Below are 27,206 nucleotides of genomic sequence, written 5' to 3'. Positions count from 1 at the left end.
GTGCTGGTCCTTGAGCACAGGGGTCCCGGGTTCGATACGCAGCGGGGTCGCGAATTTTAACCATCATAGGTATATTTGGCCGGCACGGGGGCTGGGTGTGTGTTGTCTCATCATCAATTCATTCTCATTACGAACGCAGGCCGCCTACGAGTGTCAAATCGAAAGACCTGCTTCTGGCGAGCCGAACTTGTCCTCGGACACTCCCGGCACTAAAAGCCATACGACATTTCATTTCAGTGTGGCCAGTGTCCATTATTCGTGAGATAGTGGGCTCGAACCCCACTCTCGGCAGCCCAGAAGATGGTTTTCCGTGGTTTCCCATTTTTACACCAGGAAAATGCTGGGGCTGTACCTTAATTAAGGCCACGGCCGCTTCCTTCCCTGTCCTAGCCCTTTCCAGTCCCATCGTCGCCATAAGGCCTATCTGTGTAGGTGCGACGTAAAGCCAATAGCTGCTGCGATTTGTTATTAGCACCATCATAGTAAAATGTAATATAGTTGTGGCGGAATCTTCTTAGATACCTTCGATATCTGTGGATTGTGTATAATTTGATAACTCGTCTGTACTCATGAAAGCGACCGTCGGCCTGGCGTTCAGGTTAATAGCTACATGTCTCTAACGTGTAACCTTGATTGTGTTTCTTAGATTTGTTGATGTGTATGTTTGATGTTTATACACAGTACGAGATTACAGCTGACTCATCCCCACGAGCTTGACCTGGTTCTCGTCTTACGCATAGTAATCTGTAGGTAACTACTGCGTCCGATGCTAATTCACGTGACATACATTTCATCTTGTTTCCTCTTAAACCACGCGTATTTTACTATTTTCTTCCACGTATTTCAGCTTTTAATTACTGATAATAATAATAATAATAATAATAATAATAATAATAATAATAATAATAATAATAATAACGTTAATTGCTTTATGTCCCACGAACTACTTCTACCGAGCTCGATAGCTGCAGTCGCTTATGAGTTGCCAGTATCCAGTAATCGGGAGATAGTGGGTTCGAGCCCCACTGTCGGCAGCCCTGAAGATGGTTTTCCGTGGTTCCCCTTTTTCATACCAGGCAAATGCTGGGGCTGTACCTTAATTAAGGCCACGGCCACTTCCTTCCAACTCCTAGGCCTTTCCCATCCCATCGTCGCCATAAGACCTATCTGTGTCGGTGCGACATAAAGCCCCTAGCAAAAAGACCTATCTGTGTCGGTGCGACGTAAAGCAAAATAGCAAAAAACTACTTCTACGGTTTTCTGAGACGCTGAGGTGCCCGAATTTAGTCCCGCACGAGTTCTTTTTATGTACGAGAAAATCTGCCGACACGAGACTGACGTGTATTTGAGCACCTTCAAATACAACCGGACTGGGCCAGAAGTTGGAGTCAAAAGGCCTGCACCTCAACCGTCTGAGCCACTCAGCCCGGAAGGAGGCACGAAATATAGGTATGTTTAATTTATTTAGTTGTATAACATGTCCATTATTCATTTAAAACTAAACGTTCGATGTGTTTCGATAATTCAATTCCGATGCTACTCATTTGGGCATCCCATGACTGCTTTCGTTGGCGTAAGGAACTGCCATCTTTCTTCTACCTTTACGCAATGCACAACGGGGATCGTACCGTATTTCACGTCCTGGCGCGCTTATCCCAACCAATAATTATATCAGTCGTACAGGTCCCGCACCGATACAGGTTTTCAGGTCATTTCCATACTCACGGGGCTGATGACCACAGATATCCCAATCCCCTAAATGACAAAACAGCAAATGAACCAGTATTAACGCTGAGAATTCGGTACATCTTCAGGGTCCAAAACCGATGACCAGGGTTGTCTGAAGCCCCTAAGACGGAAACTAAATACTGACAACAAAAGTCTGGCGAGAATGTAACGTAATATGGCATACACTACTGTAGTAGCCACCTTCAGCTGTTATCGTAGCTCAGTGGCTCTTAAACATAAAACCAGTTTGACAAGTATGTTACGTAACATCTCGTGCATTGCATTGGTAGCGTTCAGCTGTTACAGTAGCACACTTGCTTGTAAACATAAACAGAAACCAGTTTAGCACGAATGGTGCGTGACTCGCCTGTTCTCAAAGGGAAGCTATTCATTCACAAGAACAAGGCATACTACCTATTCTAAAAACATCATATCTTTTTGTTCTCGAAAATAACTTCCGAGGATTACTAAAAGTTTGATATATGGTGGTTTGTCACATCGTTCTCTATTGCTAGAAGAAATATCTGCAGGTATACACCTAACACCCTGTATAGGCTATTATTACGATGGGGTCGCCACGCCCAAAGTGATATATTAATGAATGATAGATGCAACGAAATGAAAATGGAGAGTGTTGCTGGAATGAAAGACGACAGGGAAAACCAGAGTACCCAGAGAAAAACCTGTCCCGCCTCCACTTTGTCCAGCCCAAATCTCACATGGAATGAGCGGGATTTGAACCACGGTATCCAGCGGTGAGAGGCCAACGCGCTGCCGTTCATTAAAGTATAATACATGTATTAATACTAGATAAAACAGTCATCAAAATCTACTCTGTGGAGAAAGCGATGCTTAAATGTAGCTAAAATTCAATAATAAGCTTGTCGTAGTATTACATGAACACGGAATGGATATTAGTATTTGTCTAAAAACAGTACAAGTTGATTATTTGTACAATGAGACATGGTCATAATGATCTAATATACAATTGGATTGTACAAATTTGTTGACATTCATGAAGCATGGCTTAATTAAAATATCGAAAAATAAATCTTCGAACGTTGTTGAATGTGAATCAGGCGCGTAGAATTACAGTAGAGTTGTTAACTCCAAGTAGTTGCGTAATGAGGTCAAAAAGCGCTTGAAGCATCAGTGTGTAGAAGTGTTGTGTCTTCTGCATGGAACAATCTTTGTAGTAGATTGTAGTCGTGAGCTGTCTTGCGTAGATTCAACAAATACAGTGTTCAATAAAGCCTTAGATGTGGGAGAATTCGCAATGTGATGCGTTTCGAAGACTGAAAAGTACATTGGGCACATTTGAGTCTATAGAATGTCCAAGGTAGACAGACTAGGTTAGGTTCTCATCAGTTCACTGAAATCAATGAATCTCTAGAAACAATCATGATCAACATAGTTATTTTTCACATTAACACAGTCAATTGTAAGTAAACTGGATGAATTAGATGTAATACTCAATGAATGGGCTACTGATATTTTGTGTGTAAATGAGCACTGGCTGACTACAGATGAGACCAATCTATATATACCTCCTGATTTTGAATTAGGAAGTATATTTACTAGAGACTTCCCACTAACACATGGTGGAGCTGCAATATAAGAAATCGCTTAAATTTGAAGTAATAGAAATTTCTTCCTTTTGCATTAATAACCTATGTGAATCAGTAGCTATTAGATTGTGTGAATATGATTTTGTTGTAGTATCTGTGTATCGTGCTCCTAACACTAACATAAAATTATTTATAGACTATCACAGTTAGAGAAGTTGTGTGCCGCACCAAGAATGTCTTGGTGACGCACTTCTTAAAGCATACCACATTCTTTGACCGCTATCGACATTTTTGTCGATCTATTCCCTGGACGTGACATATGACTTGTTTTCTCCTCGACAGAGAGCTCTTCCGGCCATCAGCCGAAGTGTCTCCCAGGAGTCTTGTGCTCGCCTTCTTTGGAATAAGATCGTTAGACGGTGAAGCCAACATGGCAGTCTATAAAACGATGAGCATCTCGAGATGTGAAATATTTTATTTGTGTCGTTTACTTTTCCTGCCGTGTATTTATCCACTCAATTGCCCGACTCTTCCTTTGAGTTGCTATTTTGTGACTACCTAAAGGCACTGTACTCTGCCCGATTATTCAGGTAATTTCCATTTCTTGGCTTGCTATGGTTGCGTGGGCATATTAGTTAATTTCACGTTTCATTTCACTGTAGGTTTCCATTGATTTTTTTGTGTGCTCTATTTTTTGTGTCATATAAACCTGTGAGGATGGAGGATGATATTGGTCTGTTGTGTGATTGTTTTGCGTGCATGTGATATTATGCTTGAGACCTACTACTTTTTATCATTCGTTGATTTCTTTCATGGCCGAGCTCTGGATGTGTGATGCTGTGTTTTGTCGCTATGACTGGTATTCATGTTCGTCCATGGCGAGGCGATATGGATACGTTGTGGGCGTGCTGGTTATGATGATGTTGCGATGATTTAAGTTGGGATATGCCTTGCCTCGATGCGGTGATCCTTTATCATTCTTACGCATCTTGTATTGAGCTCATGAGTCCATGAAAACACATGTCTTGCTATGCGGATTACTGTATATTCGTTATGTGTTTGGACATACTGATTATTCCGATTTACGTACACTTTTCTTGGGTCTCCGTGGTGCGTGTGTATGTGTGGTTGTTCTGTCTGTCTGCCTGATTAATAGTATTCTCCGTTTCTCACAGTGTTATTTTTATTTACATTTTCTTTATTTTCATTCTTTGGGCTATTTGCTGGCCTATTCCTTTGAATGTGTCTTCTTTCGTTGTTAGATTTGTTTACTCGCCTCGTAACTATGGCAACCATCTTTTATCCTTCTTTTGTTCTTTGAGATGCTGCGTATTCGAGATGGGGGATTGTTGTGATGAATCGCGTCTCTGGTGATGCTCGTTCTAATACGCGAAGCATATTTGATTTGTGATCAGGATGTATCTAATGTTTTTGATGTGTGTGAAGTTTCTTTAGAGTACGTGTGTTTTATTATTTCTCTGTGGGGAGCGACGCGTCATATGTAACGCATACGAAATAAGGTGGGGCAATCCAACCGTACGTTGGGAGATGTTTGGCATTGTAAGAGGCGAATGTGGCCATGTTTGATTTGTGTTTGATGAGCCTCTTGGTATCAATTGGATGTATGAGATAGACACCTGACGTAAACCTCAGTGAATAACATTTGTTCCTATTCATTTTCTTTTCATCTATCTTGTTTTGCCTTATGTTTATCAATAAACCACCATATTTTTGATCCCGTTCTTTCTTTTGCTGGGATGGGGTTCTGGGTTCTTTCCATTCCCCTTCCTCCCCTTACTCTAATTAGGCTCTAGTTCAGCTCCAGGCTCTTTTAGTCAGTTCCAGCCCATCCACGGCCTATTATACGAGATAAGTAGGTAAGTATCCACGGACCTGTCGGTGTATGTACGTGAGTGTGTGTACGTATGTATGCGTGTGCGTATGTGCGTGTGTGTCCTCGGTAGCTGAGAGACTGTGTGTATCCCCTGTAAATGTGGGTGTGTGCTGAGTTGATTTATTATTTAACTTGTAAATATGATCAAAAGATTGCTATAGCTGGTGACTTCAATGTAAATATCTTAGAGGTACCACAAAATACTCAAAACTTCCTTAATATGTTAAGATCGCACGACTTACATTGTACACATGGTGAACCCACAAGAAATAATGCATGCCTAGATAATGTTGTAACCAATGTACACAAATCATTTTACAAATGTCTGTAGGTTTGAACTTCCTCCGTATGTTCCAAGAGGTGATCTCATCTGACTGAAATTAGAAATTTTTCACCTTTGTGCATCTAAGCAGTTCTCACCTGGAAATCCCCTTGTTATCTGGTACCGGTACATAGCTGTGTAGTACAAGAACATCCTATGTGGCACTTGGCTGGTGCGAGAAGCTCAATCAGTGTGCTGCATGGAGCGTAGTATTGCTTGTCTTGGTGTAAATGTTTTCAGCTCTAAAAAGTTGTTTTGTTGGTATATTATTATCTCTTTATGTTTTATTGTTTTAATTCTAAATGTAACATTTTCTATTTGTTGTGAACATGTCCAAAAGAGTGGTAGATCTTCCGAGTGATGATATACGGAATATTTCAAGCTCAGTGAGCAAGATAGTTGCAGTGATTATAGTTTAGATAGTAATGGTGAAACTATCCCGCTATTAGATGATCCACTTCCATCGGAGCAGGCCTACTGGACAGTGCCGAGTTTGAGCTCTGAGGAGAGCAGCGAGACAGAAAGTGAGAGTGATTTGCTTAATACTCCACCTAGTGACTGGGATGTAGGAGAGCCCCATTTCCAGTTACATACCAAAGTGGAATTCAGGGTGAACTTTTAAATAAAAGAGAACCAAACAAAACATTTGAGCATTTCATTCACGATGAACTGTGCCAACTTACTGCAGAACCAACTAATCTGAACGCTCAGCAGTCAATACAAATTAGTATAGGAATGGCTAAAATGAAAGGAAGTAGAGAGACGGATTCGGTTCCTACTAACAAGGAAGAAAAAAAACTTTGGGGGGGGGGGGGGGGTATAATTCAAAAGCTGAAGTTGTCCCATTATATTTCACATAATAGATTGTTCGCCATGCCTATATTTCATGAGACCATGTCCGAGAAACGTTTTCTCCTACGCCTGAAATTTTGACATTTCTCCAATAATGAAGCTTACAATCGCAAGTGTCTCCAAAACTCTACAATGTGAAACCAGTTTTAGACATTCTTGTAACAAAATTTAAAACTTCCTATTTTTCAGATGATCACCTAACTATTGACGAAAGTTGACTCCTTTGGAAGGGTCGCTTGAGATGGAAAATGTACATTCTGTAGAAAAACAGCTTGTTTTGGGATGGAATCTTTTAAATTATGTGAGGCCAAAAGAGGATATGTGTGGAATATCCTGTGGTACACAGGCAAGGACACTGAGCTAGTAAATGAGGTTTGTGGGGTAAATATTTCGCGGTATACCAAGCCCTTGAAAGTTGTGTTTGCTATACCCAAACCTCTTCTATACAAGGGATACCTCATAGCTCTAGATAATTACTACTGCAACCCGGAACTCTTTGATCAGCTCAATGAGTTTCAGACAAGCTGCTTCCGGTATTGTAAAATCCAACAGAAAAATCTTCTGAGGGATGTCATGGGGAAAAAGTTGAAAAAAGTAGGGTGGTTTTAGCCTATAAAAACAAGCTCATAGCCTTGAAGTGGATAGACAAGGGAGATGTCTGCATGCTGAGCAGCATTCATGATGCAGAAATGCGCACTGTACCAAACAAGAAAGGAGAAACCAGAGAGAAGCCGGTTGTATGTATTGAGTACAATGACTCAATGGAAGGGGTGGACTTACCGGACCAATGTATCGTGCCATACAGTACGGCAAGGAAAAGAATGAATAAGTATTACCACAAGATTTTCAGACACCTACTGCACATAACAATGTTTAATGCTTTCGTGATATACAACATAAACGGCAGCAAATTAACTCAGCTGGAGTTTCGTACTCAAATTGTGCAGAAATGATTTCAGAGGTATGCGAACGCTACCCCTATCGCAGCCTTGCCAATCGGATCAGTGAGAACCGCACCTGTTGATTTGTCAACTCGATTCTTGAGAAGGCATTTCCGAGATTTCAATTAACCCTCAAAATCAAGACTGCATGCAAGTAACTGATGTGTTGTTTGCGTGGCGAGTGAGCAACAGTGGGACATACAGTATTGTTGTGTAATGTGCAACATCGCTTTGTGCCCATTGCTTCAGGCTTTATCATACAGCTGAGGTATTGCAAATATGCCAGTGTGTCTCAGGTTCTATGCTCGGGGAATTTGAGAAGGTCGTAGTGTACACTCTGTGATTGCTGTTCAATCTGGGTGCCGGTAACTATCAGTGACCATCGTGAAAGAGTTTATTCAATTTCTTTCTCCAGTCATTTCTGATAGCTACTGAGAGTAAATAGTGTTGAACAACGTAGTATCACTTTGTATAACGTGGTGACAAAATTGTGATGAATTAACACATGGATTACTCGCTGCCCTCTACAATAACAAGTTATAGGCCTACGATGTGAGTTCATTTTTCTATTTTATTTCTGGAAAATGTGACATTTGAAAGAATGCGTCCCTATTATTTGGACTATTTGAAAATTTTTCACTTATGTGTTATGCATTTTAATGATTAATTAATATAAGCTACACAAATAATGCTCCGAATCGGAGGAAATATGAAATGGCACATATGCAATCAGTCTAGCTTAAGCAAGCAATGGAAATGGACGTGCCATGTTGAGTGTGCCGAGTGAGTGGATGGGAGAAAGTGGAGGGAACTGGGGGGGAGTTGACGGGGGGGTGGAGTGTGACGAAGAAGATGATTGGTGTAGAGCAATATCGGGAACAACCAAAAGAAAGAAAGGCAAATTGGAGATGGGACTGAGGCATGAGATGCTGTTGGTGGCAGCGGTGGTCACTGTGCTGCTGATTTACTGGGGTCGTGGAAGTAAATCCAGGTCCTCAGTGCAGTGGAAACATGAGCTGGGAGGACATAGAAGACATAAGGAAGGAGGTAAAGGAGGTAGTGAAGGAGCTCTGCCCGTTTGAACAGTTAAAACAGATAATAAGGGAGCAAGTGAAGGAGCACGAAAAGACAAGGCAATGGATTCAGGAAAACACGAAACAAGCTAAAGCGAAAATGGGAAACAGTGAGAGAGAAATTGTGTCACTAAGGGGAAAGTACAAAATATGGAAGAGGAGGTGTTTAATTTGAAGACAGAATCAGCAGCCAACAGTCACGTACGTAGGAAGAAATCCATATTTATTTACGGTGTGCAGAAAGATAAGGCTGAAGCTAAAGTGGACATTATTTATAAAGTGGTAGATGTCATTCAAAATAAAATGAAAGTTAACTTTATTGAGGTCGATATAGATGATGTCGAGAGAGTAGGTAAGGTGACAGAGCGCAGACCTATAAAAGTGATGCTGCTATCCACACTGATGAGAGACATAGTGAGAAGAAACGCCGGCAATCTGCAGAGTGAGAAAATGTGGATTAAGAGAGATATGGGAAGAGAGGGGAGTAAGATTTACAAAATTTTAAAGAAATATTTAGTTAGAACAAGACTACAAGGGTTGAGGGCCAGATACTGGTGGTGACCAACGGGAAGTGTACTCAAAGTTGGAGAGTGACAACACTTTAGACATTGGAAGTGTGTCTTAAGCAGGAAGAAATGATTAGGGCTGAAGAGGATGTGCATAATAGAAATGGTGGAGCACTGAGTAACAGGGATATAAGGGAAGTGTACCTGTATATAGATGCGGTGGCAGAAGGAATCAGGAAAGTGCTGGATTGGAGTAAAATGCAAGAAAAGGCAAGTGGACACAAGCATAGTGGAAAAGAACTGAGGCTGGAGGCCAGTGCGGGAACAGGAATGAGGACACAGGAAGTGCTGGTGGAGGAAAAAACACAGGAAATGGCAAGTGGGCATACGCATAGGGAAAATAATGGTTTGAGGGAGGAAGCAGAAGAAAGAGGAGCTATGATTAAAGGGAGAAGCATAAGTTTAAAGGAGCTACAGGGTAAAAAAGGTAAAAGTGACGAAGACATAGTGACGAGAAATAAGAAATCAAGTAGCATTGGTAAGTAAGCTAAGTAATGCTGTTAATGTATAATTAGATTGGAAGGTATAATGTGATTTGGGTGGCGTGATATCACAAGATGGAAATTTGGATGGAGAAATTGATTTAAGAATTCAGCAGTCTGCAAGTTTCTACCAGTGTGTGAGATACACTGTATGGAACAAAGATGTGCCAATGAAGTGCAAGAAGGTTTTATACTCGTCCTATTATAAACCAATACTGACCTATGCTTCAGCAGCCTGGACGCTAAGTAAGTGGAACCAAAGTAAGATACAAGCAGCTGAAATGAGGTTCTTGAGGAGCATACAGGGAAAGACAAGACGAGATAGAAACGAAATGAGGAAATAAGGAGAAGGGTGGGAGTGTGTAAACTTCAAGAAGAGATTGATATAGCGAAGCTAAAATGGTTCGGACTCATGATGAGAATACCAGGAGAGAGAATACCAAAGAGAACACTCACAGATACAGTGACTGGAAAGAGTGCTGGGGGACGTCCTAGAATTGCAAATAGAGGAGTCCATAACAATAAGGTACTAGAGGAGGAATGGGGGAAAGATCGAGTAAGGTGGAGGGCTTTGGTACTTTACCCTATCCAGAGAGAATTTGGAAAGGGAATGTATGAAGAAGATGAAGAAGAATGTGATTAAAGCTAAGAATCTTTAATGCTACGGGATTATTATAGTTAAGTATTTTGAATTATAAGTGGTTATAAATTTGAAATGAATAGTGAATTTATTATGAAGTTAAATTTGGTAGAGACCGGGCGAGTTGGCCGTGCGCATGTAGAACTACAAGAGGATTGAAGAATGAATGCAATGCAACATGAACTCAAATTTTAATAGACGTTTTTTAAAATATACCATGTTTTAATGTGTTTAATGTGCTATATTTTTTAGTGTCTTATGATATGGCATATATATTTTAATGTGTTTATGTACTCATGTCCATGCTCAATCAATAGGTTTTAGTTTATTCTAACCATCACCACTTTTAATCAGAGATATTTTAACGCAACATACTGCAATATATTTTACTTCCATTTTTCATTAGACATCCGGATGCTCTTATGTAACATCTTTGTAATTTTGTCTAATGACTGTAAATTTGTGTGCTAGCTGATGATGGCCAAGATAGGCCAAAACTGGTACTAGTGCAATAATTCATTCACAATAAATGTATTGATCGGTGGAACATTTTTCTTGTCTATTACATTGAATCGAATCAATACGGAATATGAAACTTATAAATAATAAAGCCATAAGACCTATCTGTGTCGGTGCGACGTAAAACCCTTAGCAAAAAAAATAAAAAATTAAAAAAAATAAATTGGTAGATGGTCGAGTATATTCAGAGTAGAGGATGTTAAGCAAGTTAATGGTGGAATTGTATTGTTATTTGGATTGTGGAATTGTATTGTTATTTGGAAGTGATAAGAAAGGATGGTTGAGATTTCGGATGGGAGGTGTAAGAGGTTGATTTGGTAGTATGGGAGACTGTGTGTCTTAAGTTTAAACAAGATTGGAGTGGTGGTGGCTAAGAGTAAAGTCAAGAATATTTGAATGGTAAGTTAAAGTGAAGTGGAGTGGAGTGTAATCACGTTAATAAGAGAGTGGTCATAATGAAAGGTGGGTCGGTTTGTAAATATTCAGAGTGGAGGATGTTAAGATGTTAAATTTGATAGATGGTAGAGAGTGTGTCTTAAGTTTAAATGAGATTCGAGTGTTGGTGGCAAAGCATTGTTATTTGGAAGTGATTATAATAAGAAAGGATGGTTGAGATTTAGGATGGGAGGTGTACGAGAATCTGAATTATTGAACTTCAAGTGGTGGTAAATTTGAAATGAATAGTGAATTTATTAAGGTAAAGTAAACTCGTGTCCTCATCCTGAGGTTGTGCAGCTCCTTTCAGGCAAACCCCCAATGGAGGTGACCTACATGTACCATTTTAACCACATACCAGCCCTCAAGCCATTATTAAATTTCTGACAGTACCAGGAATTGAAGCCAGGCCTCTGTGGACGGCAGCTAATAGCACTAACCGTTATACTATGGAGTCGGACATTTATTAAGGTAATTTTGAGTGATGGTTGCTTTGAGTGATTATGTTTAAGAGATGGGTAATGAGATTAATGATGAATGATAACAAGGAAGTAGTTCATATAGCAATAGCAAGGTGAGGAGAATGTAGCACACTAATGCGGCAGGTGTTGTAATGTTATGGCTGGGTCAGCAAACCTGAGCAAATCAAGAGAGAGGATGGCACAAGAAGCGGAATACGCAAGGTTCACGAGTTCAGCCACGAGAGATACGAAGGTCTTTAAACTTCAGGTGCCGTTCTGCTGATGTTTTTCTTTTTTCTTTATCCAAGTGCCGTATTGCCACCTACTGTTCTCCGAACAGGAGCTTGATTTCTGTTTTGTTTTGCCGTTGCATAATTGTTACCTTATTTTATGATGTCATGTAACTTTGAGTTTACAATTATTTAAAATCTTGTTTTGTTATGTTATGTTAGTTTGGTGACGTATTGCCATGGTGATCAGATCTTCAATAGGAGTTGGCCCGGGGCCATTTTGCCGTGGTGACGATTATTTATTCCAGCTTATCTCATTTTGTTTGTTCGCTTATTTATTTTAACTTAATGTTATTTAATTTCTTATTAGACTTACTAATATATAGCTTAGGTTGGAGTTTTAATGTGTTCCTTGGTAGGGTCAATTGGATTAATTACTGTAAGATCCGAGGAAATAAATATATAAATATTGAATGGATAATAACAGGCTCACAAAGAAAAATTTAAACTTAGCATTATCAATGAAAAACCACAATAATTGGCTACAACAAATCAGCGAAGACCTAAATGAAATTGGCATTAATGAAGAAACCGTTCAAGATAGAATAACATTCAGAATCTTAATTCACAAACACAAATTTTCTGTAGAGCTCGGCTGACTAAATACAGGATGGACTGAACAACGTAAAAAAAGGAACACATGCAATGTTTACAACGATACTGGATGAACTGAAAAATCATATTATTTGTAAATAATAAAGCAATTTACATTACAACGTATAATTTTATGCAAAGTTTAACATAACATAATATAAGCGGGTGTAGGTTGGCAAAACTCTTCATTTTTTTAAAGAAAAATTTTACTGAATACGATTCCCCACTGTGCAGAAATTTCTCGTTTATCATCTCACCACGTAACGGGTTAATATCGTGATCACAGCGATGGGAGCTCCAGTTTCTGAACCATTGGAACATGACGTTTCATTTCAAAAATCTCATGTGGACAGAATTATCATCGTAGCCACCTTGTTGAGAAGCTAGTGAAAATGTCACTCAGCTATCATAGCATCCCCATGTTCTTTTTTTTTAAATTTTACAATCTGCTTTACATCGCACAAAGATAGGTCTTTTGGCGATAACGGGATAGGAAAGGGCTAGGACTGGGAAGGAAATGGCCATGGCCTTAATTAAGGTACAGTCCCAGGATTTGTCTGGTTGTGAAAATGGGAAACCATTGAAAACAATCTTCAGGGCTGCCGACAGTGAGATTCGAACCCACTATCTCCCGAATACTGGATACTGGCTGCACTTAAGCGACTGCAGCTATCGAGCTGAGTCACTGGTTTCTCTTACACATGCAATAGTATCATAACTTATCTTCATTCCTGCGAAACATACAACAGTGTACCCATAAGAAAACATTACCAAATCAAGCCACATCTCAAAATGCAGTAGAAGTCCGCTATAGCGAGTATGGCATATAATGAGACAATTTTTGTCAAATCCCTATACTAAACTGTGTAATTATCCTTCAGTTACAGCCAGACCTCTATCACTGACGCATCCATTATTACGACTGATTAAGTGTGCGCGATTTCTCCGTTACCGATATTTATCCACCCCAGCGATTATGTTGCATGTGATCGATCATCTTCGGTCTAGTTTCCTAGCTATGTCCACTAGTGAGCTCTCTCTTCAACATTTGAAGCCAATGTCGGAGTCTATCAGTAATACTCGTCGACTGCTGTTGCATAAAGAGAATACTAAATGAAAGAGGAAAACATGTTTTCGTAATAAACGCGCAAATAACTTGTCCAATAGCAGTTGTTAACTCGTTAAAAATAAAGGCTGAATAAACGGTCGCTTAATTTTAATGCTAATTACTGCAATTAAGTAACAATGGCATACACCTCAAGATACGGCAGAATGCAGCATTGATTTCAGGGCTTAGTTTACATTTTCTCGCATCTGGTTAAATATTGCAAAGGCTATTATCATGTAAAGTTATCATTTCTCTACTGGCGTTTGAAATACAATTTCATCAAACATATAGTACGGTTAAGTTAAGTTAGGTGATGCTGTTTGAAAAAAAAACTGAAACGCTTGCCACAAAATTTAATCGATCACCTTCAGTACGGTACTGTTTTCTCGCTATGTGCACTTGTGAGTTCTCTAGTCAGGTGATGTTGGAGTCGATTAGTAATACACGTCGACTACTGTTCCGTACAGCAAAATTAAAATGAAAGAGAAGAACATGTTTTCGTAAAAAAATGCATAAATTACGTGGTCGATAGAGTTCTTATATCGTTACAAATAAAGGCTAAAGTAAACGATGGCATAATTTGAATAGTGAAATTAAGTAAGAATGTGATACACTTGAAGATATTGGAGAATGTATCATTGATTTCAGAGGTTCAAATATATTTTCTAGTAAATTTCAGTAAGGCTATTCTCATGTAAATTTGTAGCGAGAAGGTTATCACTTTTCTACCGGCGCATGATATACATTTTCATGGTACATACGCAGTTAAGTTAGGTTAGGTGACGCTGTTTGAATAGAAAGCTGAAGCGTTTGCCACTAAAAGTGACCTTCGGTATCGTTTTCTCGCTATGTACACTGGCGAGCTCTCTCGTCGACATTCGAAAGGGATGTCAGAGACGATTAGTAATACCCATCGACTGCTGTTCTCTATAGAAAATTTGAAATGAAAGAGGATGACAGATTTTTGTAATAAATGCATAAATAACTTGACCGATACCAGTTGTTCACTCATTAGAAATAAAAGCTGAAGTAAACGATTGCTAAATTTCCATGTCATATACTTAAATTAAGTAAGAATGTGATACACTTCAAGATATGGCAGACTATGTCACTGATTTCAGAGGATAGTTTGTATTTTTTCGTGTTTAGTTAAATTTCGGAAAGGCTATTCCCATGGAAACTTTTAGCGAGGAAGTTATCATTTCTCTACATGCACTTGAAATATGTTTTCATGATACATACATGGTTAGGTTAGGTGATGCTGTTTGAGGAAGAAAACTGAAACTCTGCAACAGAGACCTCTTTTCAGAATGAAATCAAACACACTTTCATATAGTATCGGATTTCAAAAAATAACAAAAAATAAGCTGTGAAACATCATCCACGAAAACGCAAGTTCTGAACAAACTGATGGCCGTTTTATACCGATTTTAATGTGCATGAGGTTTTTCCCGAATTTTACAAAAAATATAATAGGATATAACAAGAATCTGCTAAAGCGAGTAAATTTTTTGCTGTTATGAGTTCATGCTAAAAAGGACTTCTACTGTAGTTGTTTTTGCATTTACAATAGTTTATCTCTAACATCCAGTTATCAGTAAGAACAAGAGTGTGCAAATATTTCTGAGATGTAACTAAGAAATGGTAATTATTTCCACAATTTTGAGAAGTTTGCAAAATCAGTGCCACAGGATATGCAGCACTCAAAATTAAAGGCAACCTACAATGATTTCTGTATGGAATAAGACTGTTAATAGGGGAAACCTTATTTACAGACAATTAGCGTACTCTTTATCACATGTACCAACAACCTTCTTTTTTTTTTTTTTTTTTTTTTTTTTTGCTATGGGCTTTACGTCGCACCGACACAGATAGGTCTTATGGCGACGAAACAACCTTCTTAGTCCAGATCACATTTTAGTAATGACTCGTGTGAATCACATTTAAAGAATGTTTCAATGAGACATCCTCATGGTGATAGATTTACTTAAGGTTTAAGAACTTCTACAGGAAGAAACTGCAGTACTCCAAGCAGGTATTGACAATACAACAATATCACAATTGAGGAAGCATATACATACCTGCCAACTTTACAAAACCAAAAATCAAAGATTTAGATATATCAGGAAAAATCAGGAGATACAATTGGTCAAACCTGCTTATTCTATACGTCCTGCGCAAAACTCAAAACTCGACTGTTGCTGTACAAGGCTAAAAATTACACACATCTCTATTCCCTCATAGGAAGTATGTGAATGAGATGATCGGTCTCTGATAAGCCTTTTGAAAATAGTATGAACTCGTGCTCCACACGTGTGAATCAGTCATAAACTAAGTTGGCATTACTTAGCAAATGCGTAGATTAATATATTGCATCATGCGCCCGCTATATGATATTTTTATCAAGTAATAAATTAAAACTCGCCAGAATTGTCTCCAAAAATCTCTAGACAAGTCACTAGTAACTATCTTTGAAATTCTGTCACTAAATTACTAAGAAGGACTCCAAATCTAGCGACTAGTCTATAGAATTGACTAGACAGATGTGAATGAACACGAACATAGCACGCGAGAACGAGAGATTGACAATCTATATACGCGTCGCGATACACAGGTTTCAATAAACATCGCACATTCCCGCGCATTTCTCGTATTAATAAATGCCGATATTTTACTTGAAAGCGACAAATGAGCGAAGGACTCCCGCCATTTGCATACAAAGCTGAAATGACAGGATTTGAAAACAAATGTTTGACTTTCACCAAAAAATAAGCTAAAATTGTGAGAAATAATAGAATAATTGGGAGGCCGGAAAAACTGTTGAAAATCGGGAGCCTCCCGCCTAAATTGGGAAAGTTGGCAGGTATGCATACAGTTGATGTATATAAGTGTCATAAAATGAGGTTTTCAACATCTATTCTCTCACAATGGGCAATCAGTGAATTTTCTGTAGATCGAGTACTTACCGCCCGCATAAGAAGGGATTCTGTGAAGCCCCATGTCTGAACCAGGTCATAATCATCTTGCAGATCTACACCAGTCACAGTGGGATCATCAGTGTTGACAGAAAAGTTAGCATTGTCTTCTGCAAACCTAATCAAAGTAAGGGTGTACATGTAAAAACTGACAAAAACTTAGAAATACAAAAATTATTATCAGTATCAGTATGTTCACAATTTCAAGGGATGAATCACATCTGATTTTCATAAGGAAGAATGACAGATTCGTTTCCTCTTTGTGTCATCATATGGCCACTTTGTATTTTTATTCTTGGTTGGGTATATTGTCTGTTAATTTTTATTATTTTAACTAGGTAAAAGAGGCCTAGAACTTGCCCTCTGTGTGTGGGATCCTACTTTGGTCATGGTATCCAAAGTAAATATAACTCTTTTACGATGGAATGGATGAAAGGATTGAAATGCTTACTGTTCCTTGCAGTAGTGTACAGACATTCCTGATTTCCAAATAATGCAAAATGACCGCGTTCTAAAATCTACCTGCACTAAGAGAAAACATTTTACTATATAAAGAGATATTTACCTCTTTACAGATCATGTATGTTATGAAGGACTACGTAACCGAAACAATAAGTTGTGAGATACCAAGTGATAGTGTGTTTGAGATCAAGTATTTCAAACCATGTATTCTGTTAACAGCGAGTAAATGTCATTCTCTACAAGTGACCTGCTCTTCAGCTTGCTAGTTTGCCTTCCTACAGAGTTTAGTGTTGCCTAAGGCAAAATTGAATATAAATTAGCACTTACAGGACATGTTTCGACCACTTAGTGGTCCTCTTCAGCTGTATAAAGAAAGAATGGAGAAGAAAAAACATTAGGACAATAAGCACAAATAATAAAAGTTCTTTGGAGACTCCTTTGTTAAAAAAATGGAGGTCATCAGAACAGGGCATCTTGCCTCTCGTTCTTGTTTGGAAAAGATGTTTATTCTGCGCTGTCTAGAGGGTCTGTCTTTGAGCGCGACCTGGTGAAGTAACGATGTGACGCAGTCTGACAGTTCATGCAAAGCTCTGGAGAGAAGGGAAGTAGGGTTTTGTCATCATCTAAAATATCATGTGAGGGAGGAGGGAGATTGGGCTGTGCTTCTGCGATGTCGTGTTTGATTATATCTCTTGTTCGTCTTGTCTGTTTCATGTCTACCCATTCCAAGTATTTACTAATGTTCTCGTATAAGATGTTTTTTTGCTCGTAGTTTTCGTTAAGATTCTCTTCACCATTTTCTAATTGATCAAGAACGATGTGGATGTTTTCAAGGTTGTTCATTAGATTTCCTTTATATATTATACAGATAATTTGAAGGTCCTGTCTGATATTGGTGAATTTGTGGTTGGACTCTTTCATATGAGATCCCATGGCAGAGAATCTTTTGTATTTTTCAGCATTGACGTGTTCTTGATATCTAATTAAGAAGTTCCTTCCAGATTGTCCCACATAAGTTTTTTTACACTGAGTACAAGTTACCTTATAAATACCGATTCCTGGAATTCGTCATCTTTAAGTTTATTAGCTTTATTATGACTAAAGAACCTATGTTTCGTGTTGTTATTTGTTGAGAAGGCTACTTTGGTGTTGTGTTTCTTGAATAAGTTGGTGATTTTGTAAATCTTCGGGTTATTAAAGGTGAATTTGACATATCCTTTTTCTTTTTCTGAATGCTGTTTCAGTTTAATTTATTGTTGCTATTTGCATTTACTAATGATTTTATTGATGAATTTCAAACTGAAACCGTTATGTAGAGCTTGTTGACGAATGAAAGATAGTTCCACTTTTACACCGACCACAATCAAAAGTGATTCTTTACGTCCCATCTCACAAAAGAAATCTGCTTATTATAGTTTCGTCAACAGAGCCTTTGAAATTCCGCTAACAGAAACAGACAGAAAGAAGGAAATATCTTTCATTTGTCAACAAGCTCTACATAACGGTTTCAGTTTGAAATTCATCAATAAAATCATTACTAAATGCAAATAGCAACAACAAATTAAACTTAAACAGCATCCAGAAAAAGAAAAAGGATATGTCAAATTCAACTTTAATAACCCGAAGATTTATGAAATCACCAACTTATTCAAGAAACACAACACCAAAGTAGCCTTCTCAACAAACAACAACATGAAACATAGGTCTTTAGTCACAATAAAGCTAATAAACTTAAAGATGAAGAATTCCAGGAATCTGGTATTTATAAGCTAACTTGTACTCAGTGTAAAAAGACTTACGTGGGACAATCTGGAAGGAACTTCTTAATTAGACATCAAGAACACGTCAATGCTGAAAAATACAAAATATTCTCTGCCATGGGATCTCTCATGAAAGAGTCTAACCACAAATTCACCAATATCAGACAGGACCTTCAAATTATCTGTATGATAAATAAAGGAAATCTAATGAACAACCTTGAAAACTTCTACATCGTTCTTGATAAATTAGAAAACGGTGAAGAGAATCTTAACAAAAACTACGAGCAAAAAAACATCTTATATGAGAATATTGTAACCGTCCAGGCTTCTCCAGCCCTACAAATTTAATATAATATCATTTTACGCGATATCATTTGATATCAAGTATATCCGCCATCGGCAATTATTCGTAATAACGTATTTATTCTACGTCAAGCATTTATAAATAAGGTTTTTGCAATCATATTATATATATATACATTGACTGACAGAGCAAATGCAACACCAAGAAGGAGTGGTCAGAACTTTATGCCAATTGCAGGGTAGACTGACGTCACTGAGGTATGCTCATGATGTGAAATGCGCCGCTGTGCTGCGCACGTAGCGAACGATAAATGGGACACGGCGTTGGCGAATGGCCCACTTCGTACCGTGATTTCTCAGCCGACAGTCATTGTAGAACGTGTTGTCATGTGCCACAGGACACGTGTATAGCTAAGAATGCCAGGCCGCCGTCAACGGAGGCATTTCCAGCAGACAGACGACTTTACGAGGGGTATGGTGATCGGGCTAAGTAGGGCAGGTTGGTCGCTTCCTAAAATCGCAGCCGATACCCATAGCGATGTGTCTACGGTGCAGCGCCTGTGGCGAAGATGGTTGGCACAGGGACATGTGGCATGTGCGAGGGGTCCAGGCGCAGCCCGAGTGACGTCAGCACGCGAGGATCGGCGCATCCGCCGCCAAGCGGCGGCAACCCCGCACGCCACGTCAACCGCCATTCTTCAGCATGTGCAAGACACCCTGGCTGTTCCAATATCGACCAGAACAATTTCCCGTCGATTGGCTGAAGGAAGCCTGCACTCCCGGTGTCCGCTCAGAAGACTACCATTGACTCCACAGCATAGACGTGCACGCCTGGCATGGTGCCGGGCTAGAGCGACTTGTATGAGGGAATGGCGGAACGTCGTGTTCTCCGATGAGTCACGCTTCTGTTCTGTCAGTGATAGTCACCGCAGACGAGTGTGGCGTCGGCGTGGAGAAAGGTCAAATCCAGCAGTAACTGTGGAGCGCTCTACTGCTAGACAACGCGGCATCATGGTTTGGGGCGCTATTGCGTATGATTCCACGTCACCTCTAGTGCGTATTCAAGGCACGTTAAATGCCCACCGCTACGTGCAGCATGTGCTGCGGCCGGTGGCACTCCCGTACCTTCAGGGGCTGCCCAATGCTCTGTTTCAGCAGGATAATGCCCGCCCACACACTGCTCGCATCTCCCAACAGGCTCTACGAGGTGTACAGATGCTTCCGTGGCCAGCGTACTCTCCGGATCTCTCACCAATCGAACACGTGTGGGATCTCATTGGACGCCGTTTGCAAACTCTGCCCCAGCCTCGTACAGACGACCAACTGTGGCAAATGGTTGACACAGAATGGAGAACCATCCCTCAGGACACCATCCGCACTCTTATTGACTCTGTACCTCGACGTGTTTCTGCGTGCATCGCCGCTCGCGGTGGTCCTACATCCTACTGAGTCGATGCCGTGCGCATTGTGTAACCTGCATATCGGTTTGAAATAAACATCAATTATTTGTCCGTGCCGTCTGTTTTTTCCCCAACTTTCATCCCTTTCGAACCACTCCTTTTTGGTGTTGCATTTGCTCTGTCAGTCAGTGTATTATAACATCATTTATTATTATATTATGAAAGATACGAATTTATTATGTATTGGATTTGGTTAATATGTTGAAATATAGTTGTTGTCATTTCATCTCATATTTGTGTATACGGAAAAGGTTATTCTTGAGCGTGGAAAATTACATGACTCACTGGGTTTAACTCATGAGCCAAGGCTAGTAAACAGCGACCCGCGCGTGAGGCTTGCAAGCTGTTCAGCTACATCATGGACTTATCAAGAAAGAAGAGAAGGGGAGTTGATAATGCGATCTACGAATCCGATGCTTCGTTATAAAGAGATCTGAGATTGAGCTGCTACCAAGAGTGCGGGTGAGCCTGGATATATAGAGATTCTCACCACGAGAACGGGATCCTAACTACCTAACTACTATTAAAACATCTACTTTGAACGTCGTTATTGATTTTGAGACAATGAGTGGTCGCTCCGCGACATAGTTATTTTTGTACAGTGTGTTGTCGCTTCGATACAGTACTTAGTTGCAGTTATGTTATCGGATCTGCGTGAGGCGAAACAAGCTTACGGCTTGTGTTATATTCAGTAAATCTTCTGGACGAAGAACTATGTTTAGTTCAAGTCTACGGAATTTGGTACAAGTCTGTACCGTATAAATAGTATACCTCAGCTGGATTGAGATTTCTACTAATATGGAAAAATTCATATCTCTGAATTTTCTCCTCTTACGATCAACACTGATCAGTTTTTACAAGTATAGGGCCAATGTCTAATTTAAAGACTGGGCAATTAGGGAGTGCTAGTCCAGATAGCCCGTACCAGATGAGAGAAGGAAGGAAGGATGCCCATGGAGCAAATTCTACTTCGAGAAGAAGAGAACGAGTAACCACGGAAACCCGATGATTTCAATGAAAGCTGCAATTGGTGAGCTTCAATTAGATAAAGCAAGCAATTAGTAAATTCAGTAAAGTAAATTCTAAATCCCTCCACGCTTTAAGGAACTTTTCTGATTCATCTCATTTTTTTGTATAATAAATTCATTTGTATTTTATATTGCATTAATTTTCTTTCTTACGCGATACTTAATGGTTAATTATTTAAAATCCTACCCCTGTGATTTAAGTATAAGTCTCTATGCTAGTAAATATAAATTTTGCCCTAGCGCCCAAACATCACATAGAGAAATGGGAAACCATGGAATGTTAATTGTTTCTATTTGCGTGGCAATTTGCGGGCAAGCCACAAATAGTTTATTTGATATTCATGTGTCCCAAGGTAATAACTTTCATCTCCCCAAGTGTCTTGATGAGGAGAGCGAACAGTTACAATATTAGTAAATACTTGGAATGGGTAGACATGAAACAGACAAGACGAACAAGAGATATAATCAAACACGACATCGCAGAAGCACAGCCCAATCTCCCTCTTCCTTCACATGATATTTTAGATGATGACAAAACCCTACTTCACTTCTCTCCAGAGCTTTGCATGAACTGTCAGACTGCGTCACATCGTTCTTTCACCAGGTCGTACTCAAAGACAGACCCTCTAGACAGCGCAGAATAAACATCTTTTCCAAACAAGAACGAGAGGCAAGATGTCCTGTTCTGATGACCTCAATTTTATAACAAAGGAGTCTCCAAAGAACTTTTATCATTTGTGCTTATTGTCCTAATGTTTTTTTCTTCTCAATTCTTTCTTTATACAGCTGAAGAGGACCACTAAGTGGTTGAAAAATGTCCTGTAAGTGCTAATTTATATTCAATTTTGCCATAGGGAATAATAAGTATCGATTAGGTGGTTATTTATACTAACTTCTGATTTTACCCAGAATAACACTTCATTTCCTAATCCTGACCCCTAAACCATATGATGAATGTTCTGTTTTCTTCACAAAACAAATTCTCTATTTTTAAAAAATCACACTTTAGATAGACCATAGTACTGCTGCTAAAAAGTATGCAGAGTAAGTCGAAAATCCCTCTGGGGTTTTACAGTTCACGAGAACAAAAACGAGTGAGTGGCAAGGAGTGAAACTATGTCACAAGACAGAGGAAGTGAACAAGTTTCTACCATTGGTGGTCTGACAGACAAGAATCCTACATGGCCAAAACTGGTTAGGACATTTTTGTGGGAACTGAAAACAAACATCCTAAAGAGGGACCGTGCTAAAAATTGAAAAACAATTACGCTGTTAAATTTAAGGTTAGGTTTTAACATAAAAATAATTATGATGAAAACAAAGAAACAAATGTTTACAATTTTTGTAATTAATGAAATAAATAATAAAAGAATACATTTTAAGAACACTTACATAGCAAACATCAAGGAAAAATGTTCTTAGACATGCAAACTATATGCGTCGCTTACAATTATGTACAGTACTTTCATAGGAATGTCCAACATCTGGGTGATTTGCACACGTTTCATGTGTGGATTAGCATCTGCTTTCTCAATAACCTTTAATTTGTCATCATTTGTAAACTGTCTTCTTCTCCATAACTGGATGTCCAGCAAACCACTACGCACAAGTAGGCCTAATTTACGTACGTTATTACACAATTCACCTTTTTATTGATTTTCTGACATTGCCGAGGGTACACCCGATTGCTTCCTTGTACAATAGTTTCCTGAATGGGAATCTTCAGGAAGGCTCCTTTCCTTTTGTATAGCTTCTGACTCTCAGTCTAATGCGTATACGGAGAGAATATTATCAACAGAATGTAGGAATAAAAGAAACAGTATTTGAGTATACACTGTTGTTGTTTGGGCCATCAGTCCAGACTGGTTTGATTCAGGCCTCCTTGGGCAAATCTTCTCATTTCTATGTAACTGTCTCTTCTTCTAGTCAAATCGTTCTCCTCTCACCAATTCGATTCTGTATCTCTTCATTCGTGATTTGATCCATCCATCTCATCTTCAGTATTCTCATTTGAATCTCACAACAGTTAGTCTGAAGCACACACAACAATAGGCTACACACCTCAAGCCGTATTGAGAGGTAAGTCTCGTATAACCCATGCCATGTAACTAACACGCTCTCTCATTCAATTCATTAATTTAATTTTATCTAATTTATTCAGGTTAACTTCATGGGCAAATTTTATACCAGACACAATGTATGTGTGTTAACCACATCTTCATGTGCCGTCCTGACAATGTCCAACAACATTTCAGCATGATTTAACAAGCACCACGAGAGCATCTCATTTTATTACCTTGATTGATGTTGAAACAACATCTAGCAGTTCTCCGTCAGCTGGTGGTTATTTACAGCGGCGCCCAATGACCTGCATACGGCTAACACCACTCAAATAGATTTGGTGATGAACTACGGGATCAACATTTACCAGTTCCCATTTTCAGTTGAATTCGTAATGATTCAAAACATATCAGATGTAAGGCTTTTCAGGCGTTTGCTCTATTAGCCAGCGTTTCGTCTTAGGTCTGACACTAGACTCGTCAGAGTGGGATGTGTCAGACCCTACCCACTGACGCTGGGTGCATGCAGGTGAGCTTATCAGAAGCCTATTTATGAGGCACAGTCTGATAACTGCATACGGGAGATAAATCTCCACAACGGAATTATTGCCCTCCATGGGAATTTAGAATTTTCTATTTAGTAATGACTAGCAGTGTTAGAACTAATAGTTCTGTGAATACAGGAAAGTTCTGTACATGAAAGAGTCTCGATGATGAACATACTCAAGATGTAAGAATTTAGAACCAAGTCATTTTCAAAATTACTCTTAATTTCATCCCAGTTTTTAATGTCAATTTGTATATATTTGTTTCATTTGTTATATGTCAATTGTGAGCACGTACATTTGTTTAGTTATTAGATGATTTACATTAAACCTGAAGACGGCAAGCCCCGGCCGAAATTAGTCCCTAAATAATGTAATTTAGAATATTGCACATAATAGTATAGAAAGATGGACCATTACGACATTTATTTAATAATTATATTGTAATTACAATTCAATACGGAACCATGAAGTTTATATCCTTTGATTCAGTATTCTCCTCTAACACCGCATTTCAAAAGCTTCTATTCTCGTTACTTCTGAGCTAGTTATCGTCCATATTTCACTTACATATAATGCTACGCTCCAGACAAAAGCCTTCAAAAACATCTTTGTAATTCCTGTATCAATGTTCAAAGTGAGCAAATTTCTTTTTCTAAGAAATTTGTGCTAGTCTGCATTTTATGTCCTCCTTACTTCTGCCATCGTTAGTTATTTTATTACCCAAGTAACAATATTCATCCACTTCCCTTAAGACTTCATTTCCTACTCTAATATTTCCTGCATCATCATTCGACTGCACTCCATTACTTTCATTTTGGATTTATTTATTTTCATCTTGTACTGCTTCTCCAGGACTCTGTCCGTACCATTCAGCAATTTCTCCAGGATAACAATATAATTGGCAAATCTCTAGAGTTTTGATTTCCTCTTCTTGGCTTGTAATTCATTTTCCACATTCCTCTTTGATTTCCTTTACTGCCTGTTCTATGTAAACAATGAAAATGAGAGGGGACAAACTGTAACTTTGTCGCACTCCTTTCTGGATTGCTGGTTCTTTTTCATAGCCTTCAATTCTTATTACTGCAAACTGATTTTTGTACAGATTGTAGATAATTCTTCTTTCATGGTATCTTCAACTACATAAGGAATTTCATAAAAAAAGGTTTGGGGAACAAGAATGTTAAACATGGCATGTTCAAATGAGAAGTACAGTACCTACTTGTGAAATGTAAGTCTATACTAATTAACTAATTTATTAGTTTGTGAAAATATTTTACATTGATGTATTATGATGGCCATGATCGTTTAGGCATCAAATCTGTATGGTCTACCACCATGGTTAGCTGGTTCGAATGCCATTGGCCGACAGGGTAGGAGAGGTGCTGCATGTCAAAAGCCTGGATTCAATTCCGAACCTCTTCTCAGCGTTCGCATAGAGTGAGGGCATACGACGCTGTTAATGGTGATTAACCCGTCGGATGGATTGCTAAGCTTTGAGCAGACCCTTTGGCACCAGGATTTACCCTCTAACTTCCAACTAGCATATAATCACATCATTCATTCCATCTCATTAACTTCCCTGATGAAATTGACGTCAGAAGGGGCATGGGGTCATAAAATCTCACTAAGAAGATTCATCTCACTGCATACCCGACCCCATAGAGAAACGGGACAAGGGCTGGACATACATACATATTAATTATTAGTTAATATACAGGGTAAAGCGAAATTCGCGCACTCGCGCGTTGCAGCGCGACTCTTCACATGCCAGCAATAAACATATAAGTTATTTCTCAGAAAAGTTTGTCCTGCGAGTATATCCAGCAGAGAAAGGACATTGAAGAGTGGCAATCTGGCAACACTGTAACCACATGTAGAGTCAACCACCTCTGTCAGCACATATTAGTCGTGCTGTACAGTTGGTGCAGTGGGTAGAGTTTTGGGTTAGCATGCAGGAGGTTGAGGGGTTGATCCTGGATTGAGGCGTATGTTTTTTATTTCGTAAATGTAGTCGAGGTGGTATGGTATCTAGCATCTTAAATCGTCAACAGCAATTGCAGTGGGTCCTCTAGAAACCATTTGCTCTTACATACTACGATCCTAGAAATGGACGAATCGTTTTTATTGGTCTGCTTTGAAAGACGTTGTGGGCGTGAATTTATTCACTGTTGATGATTAAGATACCAGGTAACATACCACCTGGACTACATTTACAAAATAAAAAACATACACCTCAACCCAGCATCGAACCCTCGACCTCCTGCATGCTAACCCAAAACTCTATCCACTGCAGCAACTGTACAGCACAACTAATATGTGCTGACAGAGGTAGTTACCCTACATGTGGTTACAGTGTTAGCAGATTGCCACACTTCAACAACCTTTTTATGCCGGATATACTCACAGGGGAACTTTTGTGAGAAATATAATTTTATTGCTGGCATCTGAGGAGTCGCACTGCGACGCCCGAGTGTGCGAATTTCATTTCAGCCTGTATACTTGAACTCTTCTTTCATTCAGCACTGTCAATTTTCCTTTCCTGTCTCATCACATCCATATTCATAATAACTGAACAAATGTGTCTGATGTTGGTGGACATATACTCAACTCACCGACTTTCAAAATCATTCGAGCCTATGAAAATTAATAACATCACTTCCGTGCTTGTTGTTTCTTATGTATACCAACATAATGCTATGAATGTTTACAAGTACTGAAACAGGAAATGGACCACTGCATGTATTTCCTCTCATAACCACTCATTCAGTACTTAGCCGTTTGAGAAGTGTCACTACACTACGGTTCTATTTTATCAACTTACATACTAGTGTGCTATCCATTGGAAGGACTACAAAGTAAACTATTAAGCTTTGTTTCTATGTTTGTGAACAATAAAATAGAGAAACTTACTTTCTGACATGCCCTTGTAGTTTGCATCAGATGGTGGTACTGTTAACATAAAAACAATGAGGAATGTAAATTTCTCCACAAAGTTAGTAGAACTAACACACGACATCAACCTACAAGTTTCTTCATTTTTCAAGCAGAGTTGCAACCGATTCATCTGAAAGTCTTAATAGAAGGAACTCTTCATATAGCTCTAGGATGAAGCTAGCTCAAGATTATGACAATACCAA

General features: G+C 39.1%; 1 protein-coding gene across 2 annotated transcripts in view; it reads right to left on the bottom strand.

Moving 5' to 3' along the window:
- Positions 1-27,206, bottom strand: part of LOC136875372 (adenosine deaminase) — a 153,918-nt gene that overhangs the window by 18,818 nt on the left and 107,894 nt on the right. Inside the window, exons 8-9 of one of the 2 annotated variants that reach the window (XM_067148927.2) lie at positions 26,980-27,018; positions 16,440-16,566 (exon numbers count right to left, since the gene is read on the bottom strand). In XM_067148927.2, the coding sequence (XP_067005028.1) occupies positions 27,006-27,018 (13 nt within the window). In that variant the 3' untranslated portion in view covers positions 16,440-16,566; positions 26,980-27,005. Of the gene's footprint in view, positions 1-16,439; positions 16,567-26,979; positions 27,019-27,206 lie in introns of those variants that run through there. The other variant, XM_068228471.1, reaches the window with a different exon arrangement.

The sequence above is a fragment of the Anabrus simplex genome, chromosome 6 (assembly GCF_040414725.1).
Source record: "Anabrus simplex isolate iqAnaSimp1 chromosome 6, ASM4041472v1, whole genome shotgun sequence".
NCBI classification, from domain to species: domain Eukaryota; kingdom Metazoa; phylum Arthropoda; class Insecta; order Orthoptera; family Tettigoniidae; genus Anabrus; species Anabrus simplex.
The sequence above is the reverse complement of the archived record's forward strand: the minus strand, read 5'-3'. Positions and strand labels throughout refer to the sequence as shown.